Consider the following 24,002-nt stretch of genomic DNA (forward strand, 5'->3'; position numbering starts at 1 on the left):
CAGAACACCTGGTATGATCCCACGTGCTCCAGACGGGTTAATTTCTTTTGTAAATTCCCTCAGCCTGCGCGCAGATCCTGGCACAGCTGAGGCTTGGGTAAGAAGGAAGGGATGGGGTCCTCCTGCAGGCCCAGCTCGATCCTCACACGGCCTCGACAGGCTGTGGACGCAGGGGTGGCTCCAGGAGGAGTGCGCCCCAGGCTCCAGGCCTGCAGCCCCAGGTGAGGGCGAGGCGCCCCCCGTGGGTGGCCCACCCAGGCGCGCCATCGCTGCTCGCAGAACTGAACTGGAGATGCTGCCACTGCCGCTGTGTGCCTAAGTGAGGAGTTCTGTTAACCTCCTTCCCTTTCTCCAGATGCTGAGCTGCGTTGCCAAGGAGGCAGGGAGCAGAGGGACGCCTCCTCCGCCTCGGGGAGTCACGGGTGTCTCTGCATTCCCAACAGCCCAGCCCAAGAGCAGAGCGGGCAGACTGCTCCGCCACCGAGGCTACGACCTGGCAGGTCGTTGGTCTTGCCTCGCTCACCTTCAGCGACAGGCTGCCAATCATCACAGGTGACAGCCTGTCTGAGATGTCCACGCGGGATGTGCAGTCCCTCCTGGAGCTCCCAGCCCCAGCTGCTCCCCACCCACCCACAGAGATAGAAGCCTTTGCTCTCAGCACCTGGGCTCGGTCAGGTGCCCTGGCCTGCTTTCCTGTTTCTGATTTCAGGATCTGCACCCCAGGCTTGTCTTCCAAGTTGGGGGGCTGGTCTGGGGCCCCTCGCCGCTTCTGCCGGGCCATGGTGATCCAGGGTGGTGTTGGCTGCCCCTCGGGACCTGCTGGCAGACTCTTTTCTGTGGAGAAAAGCACAAGGTTAGCAGGCCACCCCCCTCCCTCTGCAGATTCACTCTCGGCTTCTCCTGCCACAGGACATTGGCTCAGGTGGCAGAGGCCAGAGGTGGGAGCACATGGGTAAGGCTGGCACTTTTCTTTAGGGGGATTTTGTTTTCTTTCTAAAGAGGTATCGAAGGGATTGTGTTCTTCTAGTGTGCTCCATAAAAAATTAACTACAACTGCCCATCTAAGGTCAATGTGGACTTTAAAGCTAACTTCCTCCTAGGGAATCCTTCCTAGAAGGAGATAAAAATGCACACATAAATAGATGCAGTTTTTTTTTCAACAGGATGCTATCATTTGAGACCAGCATTCAGTCCCTGATTCCTGATTTGCTTGGCTTCTGCAGACACACTATGTCCTCTTTTTTTTTTTTTTTTGGTACCGGGGATTGAACCCAAGGGCACTTAACCACTGAGCCCCATCCCCAGCCCCTTTTAAATATTTTATTTAGAGACAGGGTCTCACTGAGTTGCTGAGGCTGGCTTTGAACTCAAGATCCCCCTGCCTCAGCCTCCCAAGCTGCTGGGATTACAGGCATGCACCACTGTGCCTGGCTCTTCCTGTCTTAACTGTGAACGTAACCTTTGGTGGAAAACAACACCACTGTAATGTCATTTCATATTTTATGTCTTGTCCAGAGAACCCAGTAACTGCTTCACATGCAGAGGGTGCCAGGTGGCTGCATATTTAACATTGTATTTCTTATCTCTTGTACTCAACCAGGGTTCCAGAGACTCCTTGATGCCTCTGCCTTTCCAGATTTTTACTCTTTTTCTTAAAAGGCTCCTTTCTGTTCCCATCCTGTCATTTCTTCACGTTCTGACCCAAGGTACCCTTTGCCTCCTCTCTGCCTCCCAGGGTCTGTGTCATGCTGGACAGGGGCACCTGCCACACCACATCAGCATACTGGAAATGGGGATTTCACTCTGGGTTTGAATTTATGACCTCAGTCAACAATTGGGAACTGCAGTTTTGTAAACAATGCAACTCAGTTGAACTTGGCCAGAGGGGATGTTTTTTCTTTTCTTATATTGACAGTTGCTCACAGAACTCCGTTCCAAGCACGGAAGGACTGCCTGCTGCGTGGCTTGCCCGTGGGCAGCAGTGTTTACAGATACCGTCTGTGTGCACGTGTCTGTGTACTCACGTGTCTACAGTCATGTGCACACCCACAGGAGGAAGTGCCAGTGTGTGATGAGTTGACCCACAATGGGGGTGACACCAAGCATCTGGCCACGATCTTTCACCAACTGTCTTTCCTTTTTGCTTCCTGCCTTCCCCTCCCGGGGCGAGCCTTTCCCTGCATCCCATATTTTCTTCTTTCCCACCTTCTTGTTTGTCAGGAAGGCAAATAGGTCAGAGGGGCCCTTTTGTGGGGTCTGTCCAGGGCCAGGCTCAGGGGTAGAGGGAAGCAGCACACCAAGAGGGAGAGAGAGAAGCCACCGCACAAGGTGAGCAGTGAGGAGGCGGATGGGGTAGACATTTGCTACAATGCCGAGCCTCACGGCAGATCCAGGTGGCACCTCTGGCCCGCACCCCCAGTCCCCTAGGGGCAGGAGCTGGGGTCAGAGCTGTACTGTCCACTGGGAGCGCTGCAGAAGGGAATGAAGACACAGGCACTGTGCAGCATAAGGCAGGCTTTAAGGGCCCAAGACCTTACCACGCCACAGCTAAGAAGCCTGAATGTTCAAGGTCAAGGTCGCTTCTGAGATTAACCACGCTCGAAATGTCCTTAATCCCAGCATAATGTAGACGTGGCATGAGTTCTGATAAAATCAGTTGAAAACATTCCTTTGTTTACCTTTTTCTGCCTCAATACACAGACAGCCTTAATCTCTTGGGGATTTGGCGAAAGTCCTCTGACATCTCAACTTCTCCCCAAGTGAAAAGGCACCTAAGCTGTCAAGGGTGCCTGGCTGGCAACCCACAGCCCAGGGTCTCTCAGACCAGGGGTCAGCAATTTCCTGTCTGGATCTGTATGGTCCCCTCTGCTGAGGCTCTGCACGAGACAGGGTCCCCGTTCACAGCTGCCTGGGAGGGAAGGCAGGGATCAGGTCTGCCTTAGGACCCAGGTGGACACTTCTGGGAGGCCAGAGCTGTAGGCGCAGAAAGCTGCACAGCCTCGAGGCTCACCCCAGGCAGTGTAACTTCATAGGAAAACAACTTTTGAAAAGAGGAAAATGGCTTTTCTGTTGTTATTTAGGATAAGATGTGTCAAAAGAGCAGTTGGTTGAGACAGACATTATTAGCCTATATATATATATATATATATATATGAAAAAAATTAAAAATAGATCAGTTGGTCAATTTGTTCTTCTCCAAATTTCTCCCCTCTCTTGGACACTTGCCCCCACCTTGAGGATTTTTTTAAAGAGTATAATACATAAGCACTCATTTCCAAGAGAGTCCATCCTCGGGCTTGGGCTCAGTGGCTGTGTTAATGAGGAATGTCCCCTCCCTGGGGCCAGGGCAACCAAGCAGCTAATGACCTGTCCTGGGGCCTAGAGGACTGCATTTAAAACCTCAGGTTAGCAACGCACTCTTAGGCAAATTCGAGAATCCCTCGGAGACTCAGTTTTAGTGTAGAGCAAGGAAAACAGCAGAATCTAGACCTCTGGCCTGGCTATGAAGATTCCAGGAGGCCATCCCAGAAAGAGTGGGCACCTGGGTCTGCTCAAGAGCCCTAGTTGCCCCCACAACCTCTGCTCTTATTACTCCCCCCCCCCCCCCGCATTATTATTTTTACTACAGAGGAAAGCTGTGGACTTTGGTCGAATCTTACTCCAGACCCGAGAGAGAGTAAGGAGCCCTTGTCCCCTGAGCTGACAAGAACCGACGGGGGTCGGGGGAGGCACCTGGATGTACCCCAGCTTCCTGCCGTGTCTGGCAGCCAGGCTGGCCCGCCAATCCCTGAGGACGTTATCCACAATGGTTCCAGTAGGCTGCATCTTGGTGCTGGGGATGCTGGTCTGCCTGTAAACCTCACAAAGGGAGGTGCCTCATCTTGGTCATCTCTGCATTCACTGTGACCAGCGTGGGCCAGGCAGCAAGTGAGTGCCAGCAGGGTCTGAAGGCTTCCTGCCATGTCATGGAGGAGTCTGCGCCATGCCCTCCCCCCCCCGCCAACACCAGTGTGCCCTGGAGAGCCATTTCTAGGGCAGCCTTCTGTTCTTCTGCGCTGGAAGGCTCTGACGCAGTAACACACTGCTCAGGATGGGAGCCTGGCTTTCACCCATATTCCCAGGAGCCAGACCCATGTGTCACTCCTCACAAGACTCTGAATACCCTGGGGAAGAGAACCACAGTTTCCAGACCCAGCATCATGATCCAGACCCACATCATGACAGAGCTATCTACGTTCATGAAGACCTAAAATGAACCATTCCCCAAATCCTCAGTGTTAAACCATTTCCAAGTGGGATGGGTACATTTCATCACTTCATATTGACTCACTGAATGGTGATGGCTGTGCCCCCCTTGGGGGGGGGCCTGTCAAAATCCAGCCGTAAGGTCTGATCGCATTCAGAAAGCCTTCTAAGGTGCCCAGCTGGGGCCGGGTGGAGCTCTGGACCACGCCCCCTGATACCTGGAACACAGCTGAGTCTGGAAGCTGGCAGCTGCCGTCGACTGTCCTCTGAGTGAGAGTCTAGGAGCCCGGGATGCAAACCCCTGTGGTTCCTTGCCCTTTGGCTGAGAAGACAAGCAGGTGCTGTGCCCTAGGGTCACACAGCAGGATGGCCAGATTCCTAGCCTCTGGAACTCTTGATACATGTGTCCTTTGTGAAGCAGCAATTTTAAAGGATCCTTTTCCTTTCATGAAATTTCTTTCTCGCTTATAAAAGTACACATGCACATTGTAGAGATTAAGAAAGTAGGAAAGAGTATAAAGGGAGAAAAATGTTTCCCATAGGGCAACAACTCAAGGTTGCTGTGTGAAAACTCTCTAACCTTCCTCTGCTAGGCTGCCATCTTAAAATGCACAGTTCACAGCTCACTCCCGGGTCTTTAACGCTATCTGTGGAAGAGGCCCGAGTTTATCCACTAGGACTTCAGTCTAAAGCAAAGACATCATCATCGTTTCTCATGAGTGGATGGAGCCAGGGTGGTGGACCAAGCCTCGGTGCTTCAAGAGGCAGAGTCCGGTCCTGTCCCCGTCTGTCCTCTTGGTCCTCGGTCACAGGCCTGCTGATGTGGTTGGAATGGGAGGTACATACAGACTCTGAGAGGATCCCTGGAGCAGACGTGGGGCCTGGGGACACCCCGGCCTCCCCCACATTTCAGCTTCCTTGAAGAACATCCTCTTGTTTTTTGGTTTTAAAAGCATTTATTGACCTATCATCTGTCCTGGCATAAACAGCTCCTGGTCAGTACACAGTGGCAAAGTCTGCAGTGGCTCTTCATCCGTTCTATGCCTGGGCCAGGCTGGGCGATCTTACCTGGGGCTTGGGATGGTTGCCCGAGGCTCTCTCCAACCCACGAGCACATGGGGAGGGAGCAGGAGTTTCTCACAGGGCAGGCTCCCGCTCCCGATGGCGTCAGCTGGGGCTGTGCCCCACAAGTTCCATCTCCCAACTAAACTTAGCGTCACTCTTTCCTTTTCTTGTTCCACAGACAATCGTCATTGTTCTCCGGGTCCCTACTTGATAATTCACGTACTTGCTAAAGTGAGTTTGGAACCTCCAGTCCACACTCACAGCGCTGTCGTGGTCCCTCGCAGACATGTGCTGGGTGGCTTATCTGATGTGCCCCTGCCCCGTTGTGGCTGAACAGGACTTTGCTCTGCCTTATTGTTTTATCCCTATATTGCACATCAGTGTCCTCTTTGTGGTCTAAAAGGCACATTTGGAGGGCTTTTTTAACTGCCATACAGCCTGACTAAACTTTGCCTGAATTATTGCTCAACCTCTAATTCTGTTTGGCCCCAAGAACAAAGTTATTATGGATAAGGAGCCCTTTGTGGCTAGACCAGCTCAAACCTGTGGGTTCCAAGATGGCCTCCAAAACGGCCTCTAATAGACCCCAAATCCCTCAACACCGAAGAATGAAAAGGACAAGTGGGGTGGGGAATTGTTACCGAGGAAACACTTAAATAAAACTTCTGGCTTCATTTGCTCTTACTTGATTTTAAAAATCACCAATTTTGGAGGCCACACACAACTAGGCAGCTCATTTTCGGTCTCCCCCTAGCGCTGCCGTAGATAACGTCTCTGACAGGTGGGTCACGATGATGAGGGTGGCCGAGGATGCTCTTCAGGGACCTGAAGACGGCTTCCGCTGAAAACCCTGACTTCCACACTGTCCTGCAGATGCCCCATGGGTGACTGAAATGGGATGGGAACGCGTGGTATCCCTGTCTTCACGCTGTGTGTGTCTCCTTTGCTCCTTTAACCTTTGGGTCAGGTTCTCCGCAGCACTACACGTAGACATGGTGACCATCTGAGAAATGTTTAGTCCAAAACAATGACATGGGATTAACTTGACCTAGATTTGCTTAGTTGCTTCCCACGCTCAAAGCTAAAGACACCTATCAGTTTCCATGACCAGAAACATGGGACCACAAAAGCAGTGAAAAAATATGGCAGCCAAACTTGCTGCAAGATCTCTGCCCATTCCCAGAAGAGACATGAGCTCTTCTCTGCCTCATATTCCTATCCTGTGTCTGGACCCCTCTGCCCCTTGGTTGAGAGGCTGACCTGTGGGCACAGGCTCCCCACTTTTCCACCCCTTGGCACTGAATGAAGCCTTTCTTTCTCCCCAGCTCTCCTCTCCTGGATCGGTTTTTCCATGGGAGATGCTGCTGATGGATTGACACTCCAGGAGGTGGCCCCAAGTATAGTGCTGTTTAGAGTTCCTAAGGGCAAGCAAGCTGTGATGTGCCCCAAGTTCAATGTCAATGGTCAACAGCACATCTTAAATCAGGCATCTTGGAACTGAAACACATTGATAACCATGGGATGTGCGACAGAGTGAACAGAGGCTCTCAGGAACCCCCACCTTGAAATCCCTTCAGCTGCTGGTGTGCGATCTGTGCACCTCCAAGTCCATCATCTTTCAATAAAAAGTGAATACCAACGAACAATGAAAACCGACTCTGAGGCGATCAGGACTCACAAGGAGCTTGGACTCCAGCTGTGGTCCACACACACACAGAGGTGACCTGCAGCCCAGAGCTGCTCTACCCTGCAATGAGTCAAGGTGCCAACAGACACTGAGGGACCCCCCCTCTGTCCCGTCAACAGATCCTTCACTTCCTCTGGGTCTCAAGTGCACCCTGGGGTCCCTGCCCCTCACCCAGTTATCTCCCTTCTCCTGCTTCCATTTCTAACCCTAAATAAGACTCCACGGACTAGCAAGGACAGGGAATTTGCTCCTCTACACAAACTCACTCTATAGCCTCATGGCCAAATGGAGCTCTCGGGGAGGACAATCACTGTCTCCATATCAAGGCCGCCAGGGCCAAACTGTGTCTATCCTGTCCTCCTCCCAGGTCAGGAGGCACAGACAGGGGCTCCTTGCTTGGCTCTTCTGCTTCCCCAAGATTCAGAAACCCACCCTCCCTGACCTGCGTACCCCCACTCACAGTCTTCAAACTCACACAGCAGGAAGAAAAAAGCCCCTGTTTCCTTCAATGGTCGTGGCAGGTGTTCAACCCTAAGAGGTGAGAGTTAGTGAAGGCCGGGCCGAGTCCTCGGATGATGGTCGGTCTCTATGAAGCTCCACCCACACCATGGCCACCCCGCTAAACACGGTGGTATCTAGCAATACGTCATGGTTTATAACTGATTGCCCTGGGCGTGATCAAGGGAGGCAGGAGGTGTCCCAGGGAAGCATTTAGGAGAGCGTGTTCACCACGGAGGAGTGGTCAGCCCTTGTCCGAGGGCCAGGGTTTGCTCAAGTGTCCATGGGAGGAATTTCTTCAAGTCTTCTTCCAAAGAGGGTCTGGGATCTGCCTTGTCCACTGTTCCAGTCTAAACTCTGTTTCAGGTCTCTGCTGCTCACAGGTAAAATCCATGGAGACGTCATTTGTGAAGAAAAACCAACGTGCGAATCACTTCTGGATTTGGCCGTGTGGGGGAGGCCAGGAAGCTGGCCACCCGCATGCAGGCATGCTCCCTGGGGGCACCCAGAGGGGCAGAGGTTTTGCCAAGTTCTTTTCCTGACTTCAGGTGTGGCTACTCAGCCCGCAGCACGGCAAGGTGGCCAACAGCCCTGGGTGGCCAAACCCAACTACCATGTCTCACAGCAGAACCCTGGGGACCCAGGGAGGAGGGGTAAGTGCAGGAGCCGGACTGAAAGCACTCTAAAGCCAGCCTCTCAGCAGAAGGCCGTGACCCAAATCCACCTCTGAGCCCAGAGACAGCTGGTTGCCATCACCTGCCAGGTGCCATATAAGATGTGAGGCTGGAGGGGCACCTCTGGGGTCTAGTAGATGGAAGATGAAAAGGATAAAACCGTTCTGTCGCAAGGCACTCTAGTGCTGCAATTGGAAATGTACACAGACACCTCCCCTTGGGTCCCTTGCCCCTCCCTGCCCACCTGAGGATCTCCGGGAAGAGCTGGAATTGTCTGGAGTCATCTCTTCCAGGGATGGCCCTTGTCTTCCAAGCTCAGATTTCTCTTCCTCTATTAGACACCAAGACCTGGACAGGTGGGGACATTTCTCCCCACCAAAGAAATGCTAATAGCTAAGCTCAATTTCAGAGCAGTATCATGTTCATAATGATGTCACCACCTTCCTCCGAATGCAAGGACATTTTCAATCCCCATTTCAGGTGCAGGATTAGGAGCTCGTGGAGGAAAGTGACCCAAATGATCACAAGTGGTCACATGGCCATTATGTGATGAAGTTTGGCTGTGAGGACTTTCTGATCTGACCTTCCTTCTCGGCAGCACACAGTTGGGTGTGACCCCACATTTCTGTGCCCCAACTCTCTCCCTATGTAGCTTCCTCATGAGTGGCAAACAGAGTCCCTTAACCTTGGTGCCACAGACATTGGGCTGGGCAATTCTGTGTCCTGGGGTACTGTCCTGTGCATTGGAGGATGCTCAGCCTCTCTACTGACCAAATGCGGCTCCTATTGTGATAATTGTATCTGTCTCCAAATACTGCCAAATGTCCCCCACAAAGTTGCTCCCGGTTGAGAACCAGTGCAGCATAACTTCCTAGGGTAGACAGCAGGAGCCACAGAGTCCACCCTTGTGGCCCCAAACTCTCCTGCAGTTTTCTAGCTCTGGGCCTCTGGGCACGTTCCTTATTCTATACTTCAGATTTCCTGTGCATGAAATAAGATCATTGTTGGAAACTAATATGTAAAGCATTTGACCTGATACTTGGTACCTAGAATTTAGTGTACATTAATTATCATTGTCATTATTTACCCACTTACAGAATGTGTAAGTGGTGGATAAATCTGCTGTAGACCCTGACTGACTTTGGGAAGTTGATCAGATGTCCAAACAGAAAGGTAAAACGTATGGAGCCTTAATGCCCAAGACTTTTTTTTTTTTTTTCGTACCAGGGATTGAACCCAGGAGCACTTAACTACTGAGTCACATCCCCAGCCCCTTCTATTTTTTGTTTTGAGACAGGGTCTTGCTAAGTTGCTGACGCTGGCTTTAAACTTGTGATCCTCCTGCCTCAGCCTCCCAAGCCACTGGGATTACAGGTGTGCACCACTGCGCCGGGCCCCAAGACATTTCTGAGGAAAGCAAAATCCTTGCAGGATCTCATAAAGATACTATTTGCTAATACAGTCTCCAAACAGCACATTATCTATGTTAGCACTCTCCAAGAGAACTTTCTGTGACCATGGAAATGTTTTAACATGCTACTGCCTAGTCCTGTGTGGCTCCTGAGCTCTGGAAACGTGGCTGGCGTGACTGAGGAACTGAATTTTTTTATTTAATTTGAATCCACTTGAATTCTCATTTGAGCAGCCTGATGAAGCCAGTGGCTCCGTGGTGGATAGCACACATCTGGATCCCGGCCACTCGGAGTGGGGCCCTCCAACCAGCAGGGCTGTCATCATGCAGGAATGACGGATCGCAAAAAGCAACTTAAGCAGATTCTAAAGCACCTTCAAGTTTGAGTGCTGCCTGAGAAGAGGGAATCTCAATGCTGGTCACACATTGAAACCACCTGGGAGCCTTTAACGACGCCATTGTCTGGCACCGCCCTGGGCCAGTCAATCAGCATCCCCAGGCTCCCAGCTGACCCAGATGTTCCCTTCTGGGAACCTTCAGGGAGAGCCCAGGGTGTCTCCTTATGGCTGACAGCGTCCAGCTGACCAGATGGCCCACTTCCTGAGAGATAAGCGAACACCTGACTCCTTCTGCAGGCTCGGCTTTCAAACCAGCGGGGACCTCCACTTTGTGCATGGCCCCCCAGATGCCCCGCCCAGGGCTGCACATTGTGGGTTCCCACATGGTCCCACTTTGGCCTCATCTCTTGCCATGTCCTCAGCCCTCCTCTGAGAGGCCTGGGGCGTTTCCCACTTGCCATGAGAACACTGCTTTCTCTTCTTCCAACCGAGGTCCCTCCTGAGCCTTGGGGTTAAGTGCACAAGGAGCGTCACTCCCCCTCCCACGGGGTTAATGACCACACTGGAGAAAGTGCAGCAGGAGCCCCTCTGGAGTGGCACCGGGGTAGTGACAGATGATGGGAGGGGGGCTAGGAGGTGGGCTGCCTCTGCAGGTTCCAGACAGAGCAATGCACACCACACCCTGATGTTCCTCTGTCCCAGACGGACACTGAGAGGCTCCCGGTACCTCCCCAGTCCTTCCCAGCTCCCAACAGCTTCAAGTCACGGAAGTCACCTTGGTTGTGATCGGCCCTGAGAACTCACAGCCTCTGAGCTGAGTCGGGTTACGTCTCCCGTCTCCTGAACGCATGGTGTCTGAGCTGGGGTGGGGACTCCTTTCTCAAGGACTGTGGATCAGTTGGGGAGGACAGTCTGGGCTCTCCTTTGATTGGCACCCACCTTTCTCAGCAGGGTTTGTTCTGGCTGGGCTTGACAGATGTCCCAAACTGACTCTGGAAGGTTCCTGCCCATGACTGGGCCTTGCTGGCTGTGACTCTGCTCCGCACTGTCCCCTTGCCCTCTTGGTGGCCCATCAGGCAGGGCTCTGGGGGCACAATGGGTCATGTGGCACTCCTGCCTGCCCCAGCCGTGAGTCCAGTACCAGTCCTCAACATCCCCCAACTGCACGGTGCATCTGTCCCGTTATCCAAGAAGCCTCATGGGATCCCCCTGTGGAGACTCTGGATGAGCGAGGTCCCCCCAGTCCCAGCCCTGCTGATCTAGGGGCTCACAGAACTGCAGCTGTGGCCTCCAAGAAAGTTTTGAAAATCCCCCATCCCTCCCCGCTCAGGGTGGACTGGGGGTGGGCTCCTGACTTGCCGCAGAACTTCAGCGCATTCTCCGGATCTATCTATAGTTCTGCGCATGCACTGATACCTTAATCAAAACAGGGATGGGGAGAATCCCAGTCGGACTGTGCTCTTTGCAGCTGAGATGAGGACACCTAGGTACATCCTTAGGAAAGTGTGATGGTACTATAAGAAACTGTGCCACACGTTGCAGTGAATACGTGCCCTTATTACCAAGAACCTTGCTTTCCAACAGAGGAAATTAAGGCTAAGTTGAGAAACGCAATTTGCTTGGGATCCCCAGCCCCTGAGGGGTGCAGCTGAGTCAAGCCTCCAGATCCAGGTCCTCAGTCTCACTGGTGGCCCCTGCCTGGCTTGTTTTGCTCCCTCATCCCTGCACTGGTCACGCATGCATGGCCTGAGGACCCTGCTGCAGGACAGGAGCTCTGGGCAGAAGGAGAAAAGACCCAAATGTTCCCAAGGAGTTGCATTCAGGGGTGAGTTGAAGTGCGGTCCATGTGACAGAGGTAGGTAGCTGGGAGTAGGGATGGAGCTGGGGAGAGTCAGAGGGAGTGAGGGAGAGAGGAAGAACTTAGACTAGCAGAATTGTTGACTGGTCCGCAGGCGCAGTGGCACACACCTGTCATCCCAGCAGATCAGGAGCCTGAGGCAGGAGGATCACAAGTTCAAAGCCAGCCTCAGCAACTTACTGAGACCCTGTCTCTACATAAAATATTGAACAGGGCTGGGGATGTGGCTCGGTGGCTAAGTGCCCCTGGGTCCAATCCTTGGTACCGAAAACAAACACAATTATTGACTGGCCAGAATCTAAGAGGCCTTAGGCAACTCACTGAGAAGTTTGATCTTTGCTCTGTATGGGGGAATTTTAAAAGAGGAATGCTCCGTGGTTATGAATCCAAGCCCTTGTCCCCAGAGCAGTGGTGGTAGACTGGTGTCCTGAGCAGGCTGGAGCACACCGTGGCCCAGTCTCATGGATGACTACCTGCTGTTGTCCCCAGCCAAGCCCATACTGGTGTCCTGGGCACTGTACACCCACATGGGTCCCAGTCCTGCATAGTCCTCCATGCCAGTGCAGGCCCAAGGCACAACAAGCCAGGGCCAAGGGGAGCAAGTGCACACTGCCCTGCCACCCCATGGGGTGGCTGAGCCCAGGCCCAGTGTGGACACCTGCTTCCTGCAACACTGCAGCCCGGAAGACCCCAGCTTCCCTGATCCACTGATCTCAACCTCCTGGGAAGCTGGGATTTCAGTGAGCAGCAAGAAAACAGAAGCGGGGCAAACCTAAATGGAAGTCCAGACTCAAGGGTTAACCAACAGTGTGAGCACTTTTCCGAATGCCAATGGCATAAATTTGAACTTACAGCATCCACCCCAGGGCTATAGAACCCCGCCCCCAACCCCACCTGGGTCCCCTCTCGCCCTGAGCCTTCTGTTTTTATTCACACTTGAACAAATCCTACTCTTAAACTCACTGGTCTCCATCTGTGGAGCTCATTTGTTGAATTTGCAAGACAAGAGTCCAGAAAGAAGAAATTTGATGGTGTCTGAGGCAACCCTGGAGGGCACAGCCCACCATTAGGAGCTGCGTGCCACACATTTCTCAGCTGCAGGGACCCCACCCGCCAGCAGAAGTGGAGAAACTGGGGTTTCAGTTAGATCCATGACATAGAAGAGAGAGTGAGAAGAGCGTTGGAGGGAGGTCAGGTTAAAGGAGGCGAGAGCTGATGTGGGGACAGGAAGAAGGAGGGTAGAGGCACTTCCCTCTAGGAACTGGCTGCCCAGGGTGTACAAGACTACATGACTGAACCTTTTCTTCCATCAGATCAGCTGTGGGGGGAGAGACGGGCCTGCCCCGCGCTGATGAGAGGAGTCTCCACTGTGCTGGAAGAAGCTTGAAACAGTGCGAACTTCACAGAGGGTAACTTGAAGTTACCTACTGAAGCTGCAAATGCCCTGTGATCTGGAGTCCACTCTTGGGAATAGATCCCAGAGAACCGAGCACACGAATGGAGAGACAAAGTGGACACAAACGGCCACCAGGCACTGTGGACAGGAAGGCACAAACTCAAACAAGAGCACCGCCCCATCAGGAGGGAAAGGCTAAGGGGAGTACAGGGTGCTTCCCAGGGGCAGCAAGGCTGAGCCCGAGGCCACTCCCTCCAATCAGAAAAGACGACCACGCTTCACTGTGCAGTGCAAATACAAAACACTATTGCAGTGTGTTGTGGTCGACAACGAAGGGCCTGCACTGGTATGCTGGTGGTGCTCCCTCTGTGGAGTGGGATGATGGAAGTTTGGAAAGGAGCAAAGAGGAGGTCGCTCTCTTTTTTTGTGTATTTCAAAATTATTTTAAAATTTACACACAGTAAAATTTGCTTTCTTTGTTGTAAAGTTCTGAGTCTTAACACATGCTTAGATTCTTGTAACAACCATCATAAATAGGACAGGGTAGTGCTGAGACCCTAGAGAATGTCCCTGTCCTTCATATTTATAGAAAAGTCCTCTCTCTACCTCCAGCTCCTGGCAACTACTGATCTGTTCTCTACCCCTATATTTTTACCTCTTCCATATTGCATATAAATGGACAATTCAGCTTACAATCTTTGGCAACTGATTCCATTTACTGAGCATTTAGTACTTATTCATATTATTGTGTATTATCAAGAGTTCATTCCTGGGCTGGAGTTGTGGCTCGGTGGCAGAGAGCTTGCCTAGCATGTGTGAGCCACTGGGTTTGATTCTCAGGACCAGATATAAATAAATAAAATAAAGGTCCACAGGCAACTAAAAAATATATTTAAAAAAAGAGTCCATTCCTTCTTTCTTGTTGAGTCATATTCCACCACACAGATGTATCACTGTTTATTCATTCGCCAGTTAAAAAAATATCCTGGGGATTATGAAAAATGTTATAAACACTCATGTATGTCTTTTGGGGAACTGAAATTTTCATCTAGCTAGGATAAAACTTAGAAGTGGGACTGCTGGGTCACAAGGCAAGTGTGTCAAAGAAGATGTCAAACTGTTTTCCCAAGTGATGGTGCCATTTTGCGCTCTCATCAGCCATACAGAGAGAGACGCGTTGTCACAGAATGAGAGTGCCATCTCTTCCACATCCTCCCAGGCACATGGTATTATGGATATTTTTTGTCTTGGCCATTTTAATAACTTAACAGATAAAGTTTTAATTTGTATTTCCCTAATGGCTAATGCTGCTGAATATCCTTTCACGTGCTTACCTGCCTTACCTGCCATCTGCATCTCTCTCTGGTGAAATTTGTTTATGTTAATTTTCCCATTTTCTAATTTTTTTTTTTTTTTTTACTGTTGAGTTTTGAAAATACTTTATGTATTCTAGATACTAGTCCTCTACTGAAGGTGTGGTCTGCATATTTTTTTGGTCATGTGTAATTTGTCTTTTTCCCCCTTAATAAGGTTTTTTTTGTTTGTTTTTTTTACAAAGCCAAAGCTTTTCATTCGATTAAGTCCCGTCTTTCACATTTTCCTTTTATAGATCATGCTTTGATGTCAAGTCTGAGAACTCTTGGGCTGCCCTCCAAGATTTTCTCATATTTTTCATAGTTTCATAGTTTTCATTTTACATTTAAGTCTACAATCCCTCTTGAATTAATTGTTATATATAATGTGAGATTTAAATCAAGGTTTGTATTTTTGCCTTTGAATGTTCCTCTGCTCCTGACCCATGTGGTTGGGACGAACAATTTGATAACATTTTGTTAAGGATTTTTACATCTAAATCAATGAGGGATACAGGTCCACAGTATTTTGTACTGTCTTTAATTCTGGTATCAGAGTCATGCTAGTCTCATAAAATGAATTAAGAAGTGTTTGCTCCCTCTTCTTTATTTCTGCTTGAGATTGTATATAATTGGTGTTATTTCTTCCTCAAATGTTTGGTAGAAATCAACAATAAAACTGTCTGTGCCTGCAGTTTTCTGTTCTGGAAGGTTTTTAAAAAAAGATTTGATTTCTTGAACAGATATAAGGACTATTCAGGTTATCTATTTCTTCTTTGCAAGTTTAATAGTTTGTGTCTTTAAAGGAATCGACCATTTTTCTTCTCATTGACCAAATTTATGGGCATAGAATTGCTCACAGTATCCACTTACTATCATTTTAATGTCTAGGGGTCAGTAGTTTTATCCCCCAATGTTGTCCTTTAGAAGAGTGGACAGATGGATGAATACAGAAATGTGGTATACATACAATGGACTATTATTCAGCCTCAAAGAGGAAGGAAATTCTGCCACAAGCAATGACATAGACAAACCCTGGAGGTATTATGCTAAGTGAAGAAAGTTACAGAAAGATAAATACCACATGGTCACACTCACATGTAGAACCTAAGATAGTCAAACAATCTTCTGTGCAGGATCAATGCACAGAACAGTGGTTCCCAGCACCTGGGGGTGGAGGAATGGGGAATGAGTACTAATTACATATGTCAAATTTCAGTTACGTGAGACAAATAAATTCTAGAGATCTGCTATATAACACTGCACTGTATTGTACACTTAAAATTTTGTTAAAAGGATAGGTTTCACGTTTCATTTTTAAATAAGGAATTCAAGAGACACGGATGCCTTTTGAGAAGGACAGACAGACACAGACACACACATACATACCTTGTATTCTATCCAGATAAGCTTGACTAAGCCAGGACATGGTAATCCCAGTGACTTGGGGGGATGAGGCAGGAGGATCACAAGTTATAGGCCAGTCTCAGCAACTCAGTAAGACCCTAAGCAGCTTACTGAGACCCTGTCTCAAAATATTTTTTTTTAAAAAAAGGTTTGGGGCTATGGCTCAGTGGTTGAGAGCCCTTAGGTTAAATTCCCAGTATCCCCAACCCAAAATGAGCTTGACTACAACTGAAATAGCTGTGTCCTTAGAGGAGGATGACCGTTTCTTCCAGACAATGTCTCTGATATCCAAAGACAAGACGGGTATGTACACCCCCCTTTGTGGGACCCTCGTGCTTCTCCTCTTTGGGGGACAGCATGGTACTTGCATGTTGCAGGAGCACACCAAAAATTTGCTGAGAGAATGAACTCATGAAAAAGTGAGGATCAGCATCTCAAAGAGGGTCAAGGCCTGGGGTGCGTCCACGGTGGACTTGAGTTCAGCCTGGAGGCCACTGTTGGTGATCAGAAGAGCCCCTGTGAGGATGGCCATGTGTTGGGCTCCCTTCCCAAACACCAACATGTGACTACAAAAAATGCGAAATAAACCTTGTGCTCCACACCCAGGAAAAGACGGGAAGGAAAGGCCAACAGGTGACATCTGAAGAGCAGACTTAAGAGTGATTCTTTTTTCCTGTATATTTTCTGTGTGTTACAAGTTTTCCACACAAGCCTCAAACGCCTTTGTTCTTATTCTTATCACGGGGTGTGGAAAAGAGGAGGAGTAGGGGAAGGAGGAAGGGGGGGGAGGGGGAGGGGAGGAGGAGAGGGAGGATGCAACAGGAGTGCAGGAGCCGCAGCCACTGGCTTGCTGGAGGCGGACTGTGCACCCACCCGAGACACTTCAATAATCTAACTTTATGGCCCAGGCCCTGGAGGGGGCACTGGGGAGATGCAGTCCCAAGGAGCTGTGGGCGAAGTACCTGTCACCACAAGATAATAAACAGCAATAATTAGGTCTTCCTGGAAGACAGATGAACATTGTTATTAAAGCTTTTATTATCTATATGTTTTATATGAATCAAATTGCCTCCAGCTGCTGTAATTTGGGAGCAATGACGATGAGAGTAGAAGTAATAATAATGAATTAATCCATAAACAGATCTGTGTGTAAGGAAGCTGTGGGAGCTGCTTCAGGGACGGGGCCTGGCATTCTACCCTGGTCTGCATGAGGCAGGACCCAGGCCCCAAGGTCTGGAGTGGGACCCTCAGCACGCACAGCCCGTCCTGAGACTTGTCTCAAAGACAGCCCCCAGAGAGGACGGGTTCCTAACAGAATGTGGGCGATTCCTCACCTCCTCTCTCTGCGCTTAAATGGGAATCATTACCTGTGCCCATAAAAGTACTCTAGACTCGTTCACTGTGGAATTCACTTGATTCCATTATTTCTGTGGCTTAGAGAATGTTAACAGACATAGATGGACAAGACAATTCTATTATTTAAGCAAAGCCTTCAATAAATACTGAATTGCATTTTACAAATCAAAGAAAAACACACACACAAAGGTTCACTACTGGCCATCCTGAGCATTTGATAGTGAGGACAACCTGGCGGCCTTGGTTGAGGAGGTCGTACCTAATTAAGGAGCCGAGTGCTGCCCTGTGGCACTTCTTTTCCAGCTCTATGACCCCGAGCGTCCTGTTTTTAAGTTCCATTCAAGCGGCAAGCCCTTGAGAGACATTACAGCTCTGGCCATGAAGGCCGATGGTGCTGATGGCGGGGTTTCACCTGCACAGAACAACCACCCCCACCACCCCCTCCACTGAAACAGCTTTTGGAGTCACTCCACAGTCACTTTAATAACGTGTTAGAAATCTGCAGAGGGGCCATCCGCTATGACTCCAGCCTTGCCTGAAGCTCCTCGCTGATTATTCTAATGCAGCAGCTGGGGCGGGGGGGTTCTTTGGAACTGCCTGGATCTGTGGGTGTCATCATAGTTAGAAACTCAGTGTTTTCACATGTTTACTAACTTCCTAGGAGGGGCACAGAAAACAGTGTCTGCAGACGGGCATTCACGTTGACTTACACAAGCTAACATTTCCACCTGGCATGCACCCTTCTTTTAGGATGCAGGAAATTCCAAGACAGCCACCGACTTGATTCTTCTCTGTCCACAGAGCAGTGCTTCAGTAGACTACTGGGCTTGTAGTAGCCACTTAAAATAGTCGGAAACATTGTCTAATAAAATCTCCCATGGAAAGCCTCTCTCTAGGATCCCCATCGTACACACGCGTGGGCCAATTGTGTAGTTTGGCTTCCAAGGCACATGGATTTTCATTAATAACATAAACCAGCGATGAAAGATTAGTTAGCTCCACTGTTCATATCTGTGTCCAACAGATTTCTCATTTTATCAGAAATATTATAAAATGTGACATATGTCAAAGAGAGAGAAAATTCACTCATTTTGTGCTTTCTTATTTACTTTTAAAGATTCTTATGTGTTGTTCCAATCTTACCATGATCTCCCTTTTGGGATAGAAAATACTGATCCTTGATCTTCTGAGAGGGCTTACATTTTACAAAGAGCTGTGAGTTCAATCATAGAAAGGATGTTTTCCATGTGAGGTCAGGCCACATGGGCCTGATTATAACACAGGAAGAAATTCTTCCTTGGGGGGAAAAGGTCAGGACTCTCACTGGTAGAGAACTGAGATGTTCCATTTACAGCCAAGCAATAGCTTGGGCCCTGGGAGAACCAGCATTGAAACCAGCACATGTCTGGGACCCTGCTGTTTCTCAGACAGTCAGTGGGAGGAGCTTTTGCAGGATGGACCACTGAGGGAGGATCCCACCTCTAAGACAGAATCAGTTTTTACATTTCTCTTGTTATATCTATACATGTGACTTCTCTGTATTCTCACAAAATCCTGGTATCCATCATTCTGTATTCCTAACTCTTAATCAGAGGGTTTTTTTGGTTTGGGGGGTTAGTTCTTTTCTTTTCATTTTTCTTTCTTTTTTTTTTTTTTTTTTTCTTGTGTTTGGTTTTCAATGTTGGGGATGGAATCCAGGGCCTTGTAAAAGTTGAGTAAGGGCCCTACCACTCCTCCCCCCAATTCTTTTTTTTTTTTTTTTTTGTAGTTGTAGATGGACAGCATGCCTTTATTTTTGTAGGCGGTGCCAAGGGTGGAACCCAGTGCCTCATGTGTGCTAGGCAAGCGCTCTGCCACTGAACCCCAGCCCCAGCTCATTCCCCCTAATTCTTAATCGAACCCAATCATCAGTGGTACTAAGAGCAACTTTGATTCTTTCCAAGTCTCCTTGCATCAAGGTTTGTACTGAGGGTGTACACCTGCTTTGTGGACATCCCCCAGGAAATCCCAACCAACGTGATTTCCCTCTGTTAATCCCACACACCCTCCCCCGGGCTCTTACCTGCTCCCCTGTGCGACCTCTTCTCTGCCATCCTACTCTCCTTCCTGGGGTCCACAGGTGGGGTGACTTTCTCTGGCTCTCCAGGACTGGCCTCCGGGGCCACAGGCGGGTACGGGAGGGTGAGGCTCTGCAGAAGTGGCTTCCTAGGTAGGGGTGGCTTGAAGCCCAGCTGCTCTGGTGACCGGGCCTTCCCCTTTCCTTGGCCAGTGGGAGACCTGGCCCCGCGAAGGGCGGGCACCGACCCGCCGTGACTCTGCTCATCCTTGGTGGGCAGGGTCAGTCCTCTCTCCAGCCGCATCTCGGCGCTGTACCTCTTGATTCCCTTTGCTTCCTGGGAAGGGCCCTCTCTGTATTTCAAAGAGAGGGAGGTGGACCGCAGCTTGACGGGGAAGGGGTTTCTGTCCTCGCTGGGGGGTGGCTCCTGCACGGTGGGGCCGGGCTCCCCCCGGCTTGGAGTGGTCGTGGCATCCTGGGGTTTCCTGCTTGGCCCGGCCTGGCCGCCCACCTTGTCCCCTGAGTCCTGAGGGTCACGCTCTGCTGGCTTCGGAGGGTCTGGTTTCACGATGGCGGGCTCTGGGGGCGCCTGGAGGTCGTCGAGCGCCGCCTCGCTCTTCCAGGCCAGGCCGCTGCTCCTCAGGAGCGGCAGGCGGGCGCCCGGGGCCCCAGCCGGTTCCAGCGCGCGGGAGGAGCCGGGGCGCGCACGCACCCTGCTCGAGGACACCGAGAACTTCTTGACGCTGCGCGGCTCCCCGCCACCTCTCCCGCTTTTCCGCCCCGGCGCTGCCCTCTCGGGTGCCCCCTGGGAGGGCTCCGCCCGCTCGGCCTTGGCACGCGCTGGGCGCGGGGCCTCTCTGTTTGGCGCACCCGGGCTGCGCTCCCTCGGGGGTGACTCTGCTGCGTCCTGTGCCGGGGACGCGCCGGGGCCCACGCTCATCGCCTTGTGCTTCAGGCAGCTCTTGGGCATCGGCGGACTCGGGGCTGGGGCGGAGGGCTCTCCCCCTGCCCGCTCGGGCTCTGGCACTGCCAGCGCAGGCCCCGCTTCCTTTTGGACACTTTGGTCTGGACCGTCTGGATCCGACGGTGTCTCCAAGGTGGTGGTAGTGGTGACCGTCTCGGGAGGCGCCACATCCCCCTCAGAGACGCGGGTTGATAGTGGACGTCCCACATCTCCAGAGGCACACACCTCCTCCTCCTCCGCTGTGTCCGCGACTGGGGGACATCCGCCTGCCATGGAGGGCTCCTTCTGGATTTCGCTGAGCTGGATTTCACTGGTTTTCCGGATTTCATTCTCCTTCTGGATTTCATTCTCCTTCTGGATATCACCGTCCTTCTGGATTTCACCCTCCTTCTGGATTTCGCCCTCCTTCTGGATTTCGCTCTCCTTCTGGATTTCGCCCTCCTGGATTTCGCTCTCCTGCATTCCACCGTCCTTCTGGATTCCACCCTCCTTCTGGATTTCGCCCTCCTTCTGGATTTCACCCTCCTTCTGGATTTCACCCTCCTTCTGGATTTCGCCCTCCTTCTGGATTTCGCCCTCCTTCTGGATTTCGCCCTCCTTCTGGATTTCGCCCTCCTTCTGGATTTCGCCCTCCTTCTGGATTTTGTTCTCCTTCTGGATTCTACCGTCCTGAATTTCACCCTCTTTCTGGATTTTGCTCTCCTTCTGGATTTCGCTCTCCTTCTGCATTCCACTGTCCTTCTGGATTTCACTCTCCTCCAGGATTTTGTTCTGCATTTCACTGTCCTTCCGGATTTCACTCTGCTGGATTTTGCCATCCGGACTAGGGTGCAGGGAGCTTTCTGGCAGAGATGGGGACTCCGAGCAAGAGGCAGAGACTGCCACAGGCTCCGCGACTTCCAGGATTACTGGAGGGCTTGAGGTGTCATCCCCAGGGGAGAGCCCGTCCTCAACGCTGGCACTGAGAGCTGGGCTGTGCTGCAGGCGGGCACGCCTGGCACGGGGTCCCCCAAGTGGCAGCAAGGTGACCAGTCCCCCAGGCTCAGGGTTTCTGTCCAGCATCCGATTGTGTGGTCCAGCGCTGGGGTTCTCCTCTGTGCTGCCTCGAAGCAAAGGCTTCTCATCATATTCTTCCTCTTCTGGGGTGCCCATGAGATCGCTCAGGGATTCAGACTGTGCCCGCTAGGAGAAATAAAGAGAAAAGACACCATCACTGGAGCAAATATGAGGAAACCTATGACTTCTCTGCTTTCTTCAAGGCCTAAACTGGTTTGGACAGAGCAGTATGTCTCCAAAGCTGATGTTCACTTTTCTTAACTTTCCCTTACTGTTCTATCTGGAACCTTCCACAGAACAATGGCAGTTATACCCTCAACATAAATGTCACTAAAAGGTGCTTATGGCTGAGCTGTGAAACCAGAGGATGCCACTGTATAGGATGAGGTAGAGAGATGCAGTATCTGCCACACTGTGCTCTGCACTTGTGACTTCATTCAGTCCCCAGTTCATCCCAGTGAGAGAGGGTGCTGTCATTCCCTTTTGCACTTGAAGAACCAGAAGCTCAGAGTGTCAAAATCTTGGTCTAGTCCGAGCTGCCAGGTAACATCCAGTCAGTCTCCCATGTCAGCACTCCCCAGGAATATACCCTCCGAGCACAGGTTTTCCCCCAAGATGAGTCATACCACGTCAAACATGGCTGTAGTCAGACACAGCTCATAGAAGAAAATCCAAAAATTCCAGATGAATTTAAAGTCTCACGTTCTCTACTCTCAACACCGTGTCTCCTGCTCTCTACTCAAGTTTAACCAAGGTCCCAGCACTACACCAAGGCTGGAGCTCAGTGACCCCACCACGCTGTACTTCCCACATACTTTACCAGCAGCCTCAAGAACCTTCGCAAACTCTGTCTCCTCTAGGTAAGCCCATCGTTATGAGTCTCCTTTCCTGGCCTCCTGAAATGCTACTGGCTTGATAACACTACTTTCCCCTGAGGCATTTTCTTCCTCTGACAGGTCTCTAGAATCCAGACTCTGGTCTAGCTTCCTCCTGATTGACAAAAAGTCCATTCTTCCTTTCTCAGGATAAAAGAATATAATTAAGGTAATTACAAACCATTCAAAAGCAATATGTGAAAATGTCCCAAAGGTCGAGGGTACTTAGGTTGATCTTTTTAAAAAGCTCAGTACGTCAGACCTGGGGTGTCACTCAGGCTATTGCAAAACATTGCTCTTGTCCTGAAATGTGACACTCTGGGGTGTGTTTATACGTTTATTGTTGTTTGTTGTGTTTTTAACTTTTTTATTTTCTTTTCTGCAGTGCTAGGGACTGAACCCCAGGCCTTGCTCATGCTGGACAAGTGGTCTACCACCGAGTTACCCCCATCCTGTTGTTACTTTAGCATTTCCCAGCTGGCATCTGCTTGCTAAGTGAGCACAGGAAGATTGGGTGTTGGTGACCATACATAAGTCAACTCTTGCCAAAACACACAATCCTATTCTGGATTTAAAAAGAAGATACACAAAGAAACCTACAGAAGAATACGGACTGGGGTTATGGCTCAGTGGTAGAGCGCTTGCCTAGCATGTGTGAGGCACTGGGTTGGATCCTCAGCACCACATAAAGATAAATAAAATAAAGGGATTATACCCATCTACAACAAGAAAGAAAGAAAGGAAGAAAGTGGAAGGAAGGAAGGATGGAAGGACGGAAGGAAGAAAAGAAGGAAGGAAAGAAGGAAGGATGGAAGGAAAGGAAGGAGAGAGGGAGGGAGGGAGGGAAGGAGGGAGGGAGGGAGAGATGGAGGGAGGGAGAAAGGGAGGAAGGAAGGAAAGTCCAGAGCTGCAGGTTCCTAACTTTGCTATGTCCCTGGCCTTTTGCTACTACAGGAACTACTGTCGTTGAGATCTCTTTAGGAAGTGGGCCAGGCTGTTAGCAGAAAGCTGGGGAGCAGATCTGCACGGGTAAATGCCAGCTGAGCCACTAGCAGCTATGAGGAGGCCACTGTGAAGGAACAGGGCAGAAGGAAAGCTGGCACGACGCGTAGACCCCAGAGGGTGGGCCTGGCTGCTGAGTGGAGCCCAAGGGAGCAAAGCCGCTTGCCATGGTACAGGCCAGGCTCTGCAGGCACCGCCTGAGTGCTGTGCCCACTCTACCTCTGCAACCTCCCCATCTCCTTCTTGGGTCCTTTCAGTAGCTTTGCACCTGGAAGCATCCCAAGCAAGCAGAAATGGGAGAACCCATTGCTCAGCCTGAACCAAGGTGCCACTGTGGCTAGCAGCTCATCTGGCTGGATGAGCAGTGTCCACGTCATTTCTGCCACACAGGGGGCAGAGAGGAGGCATCAGCCTCTGTCTGAGACACAGAGCCTTATGTTTGGTGGCTAGTCATCAGATCGCGCTGCTCCTATGAAGATGGAGTTAGCGAAGTTCTCAGCTCTTGGCACTGTCTGGGTTGGGCTGAGGACCAAATGGAATAGTGAGATGTGGGCGTGAAGGTTTATGGGCATTCAGCTTTTCTGCCTGTGGAACCACGCACAGAGCGTGGTTCTGTGTGGCAGAATAAAATGCTGAGGGAACTGCTGGAGTTTGTCTTTCTCAATCTCTGCTGTGGCGGGGAGCAGATGGGGTCAGCCAAATGCACTTGAATAGGTCTTTCAAATTCATAGTAAATATCACCATCTTTATGGCTGAGGTTTT

The 24,002-nt window shown here is 50.6% G+C and overlaps 1 protein-coding gene across 1 annotated transcript in view; it reads right to left on the minus strand.

The window, feature by feature from the left end:
- The window catches only part of CRACDL (CRACD like), a 78,579-nt gene that overhangs the window by 2,744 nt on the left and 51,833 nt on the right, over nucleotides 1–24,002 (minus strand). Inside the window, exons 7-8 of the mRNA XM_079109531.1 lie at nucleotides 19,350–21,489; nucleotides 662–834 (exon numbers count right to left, since the gene is read on the minus strand). Of these exons, the coding sequence (XP_078965657.1) occupies nucleotides 662–834; nucleotides 19,350–21,489 (2,313 nt within the window). The remainder of the gene's footprint in view (nucleotides 1–661; nucleotides 835–19,349; nucleotides 21,490–24,002) is intronic.

This window comes from Sciurus vulgaris, assembly GCF_902686455.1.
Source record: "Sciurus vulgaris genome assembly, chromosome: 14".
Taxonomy (NCBI): Eukaryota; Metazoa; Chordata; class Mammalia; order Rodentia; family Sciuridae; genus Sciurus; species Sciurus vulgaris.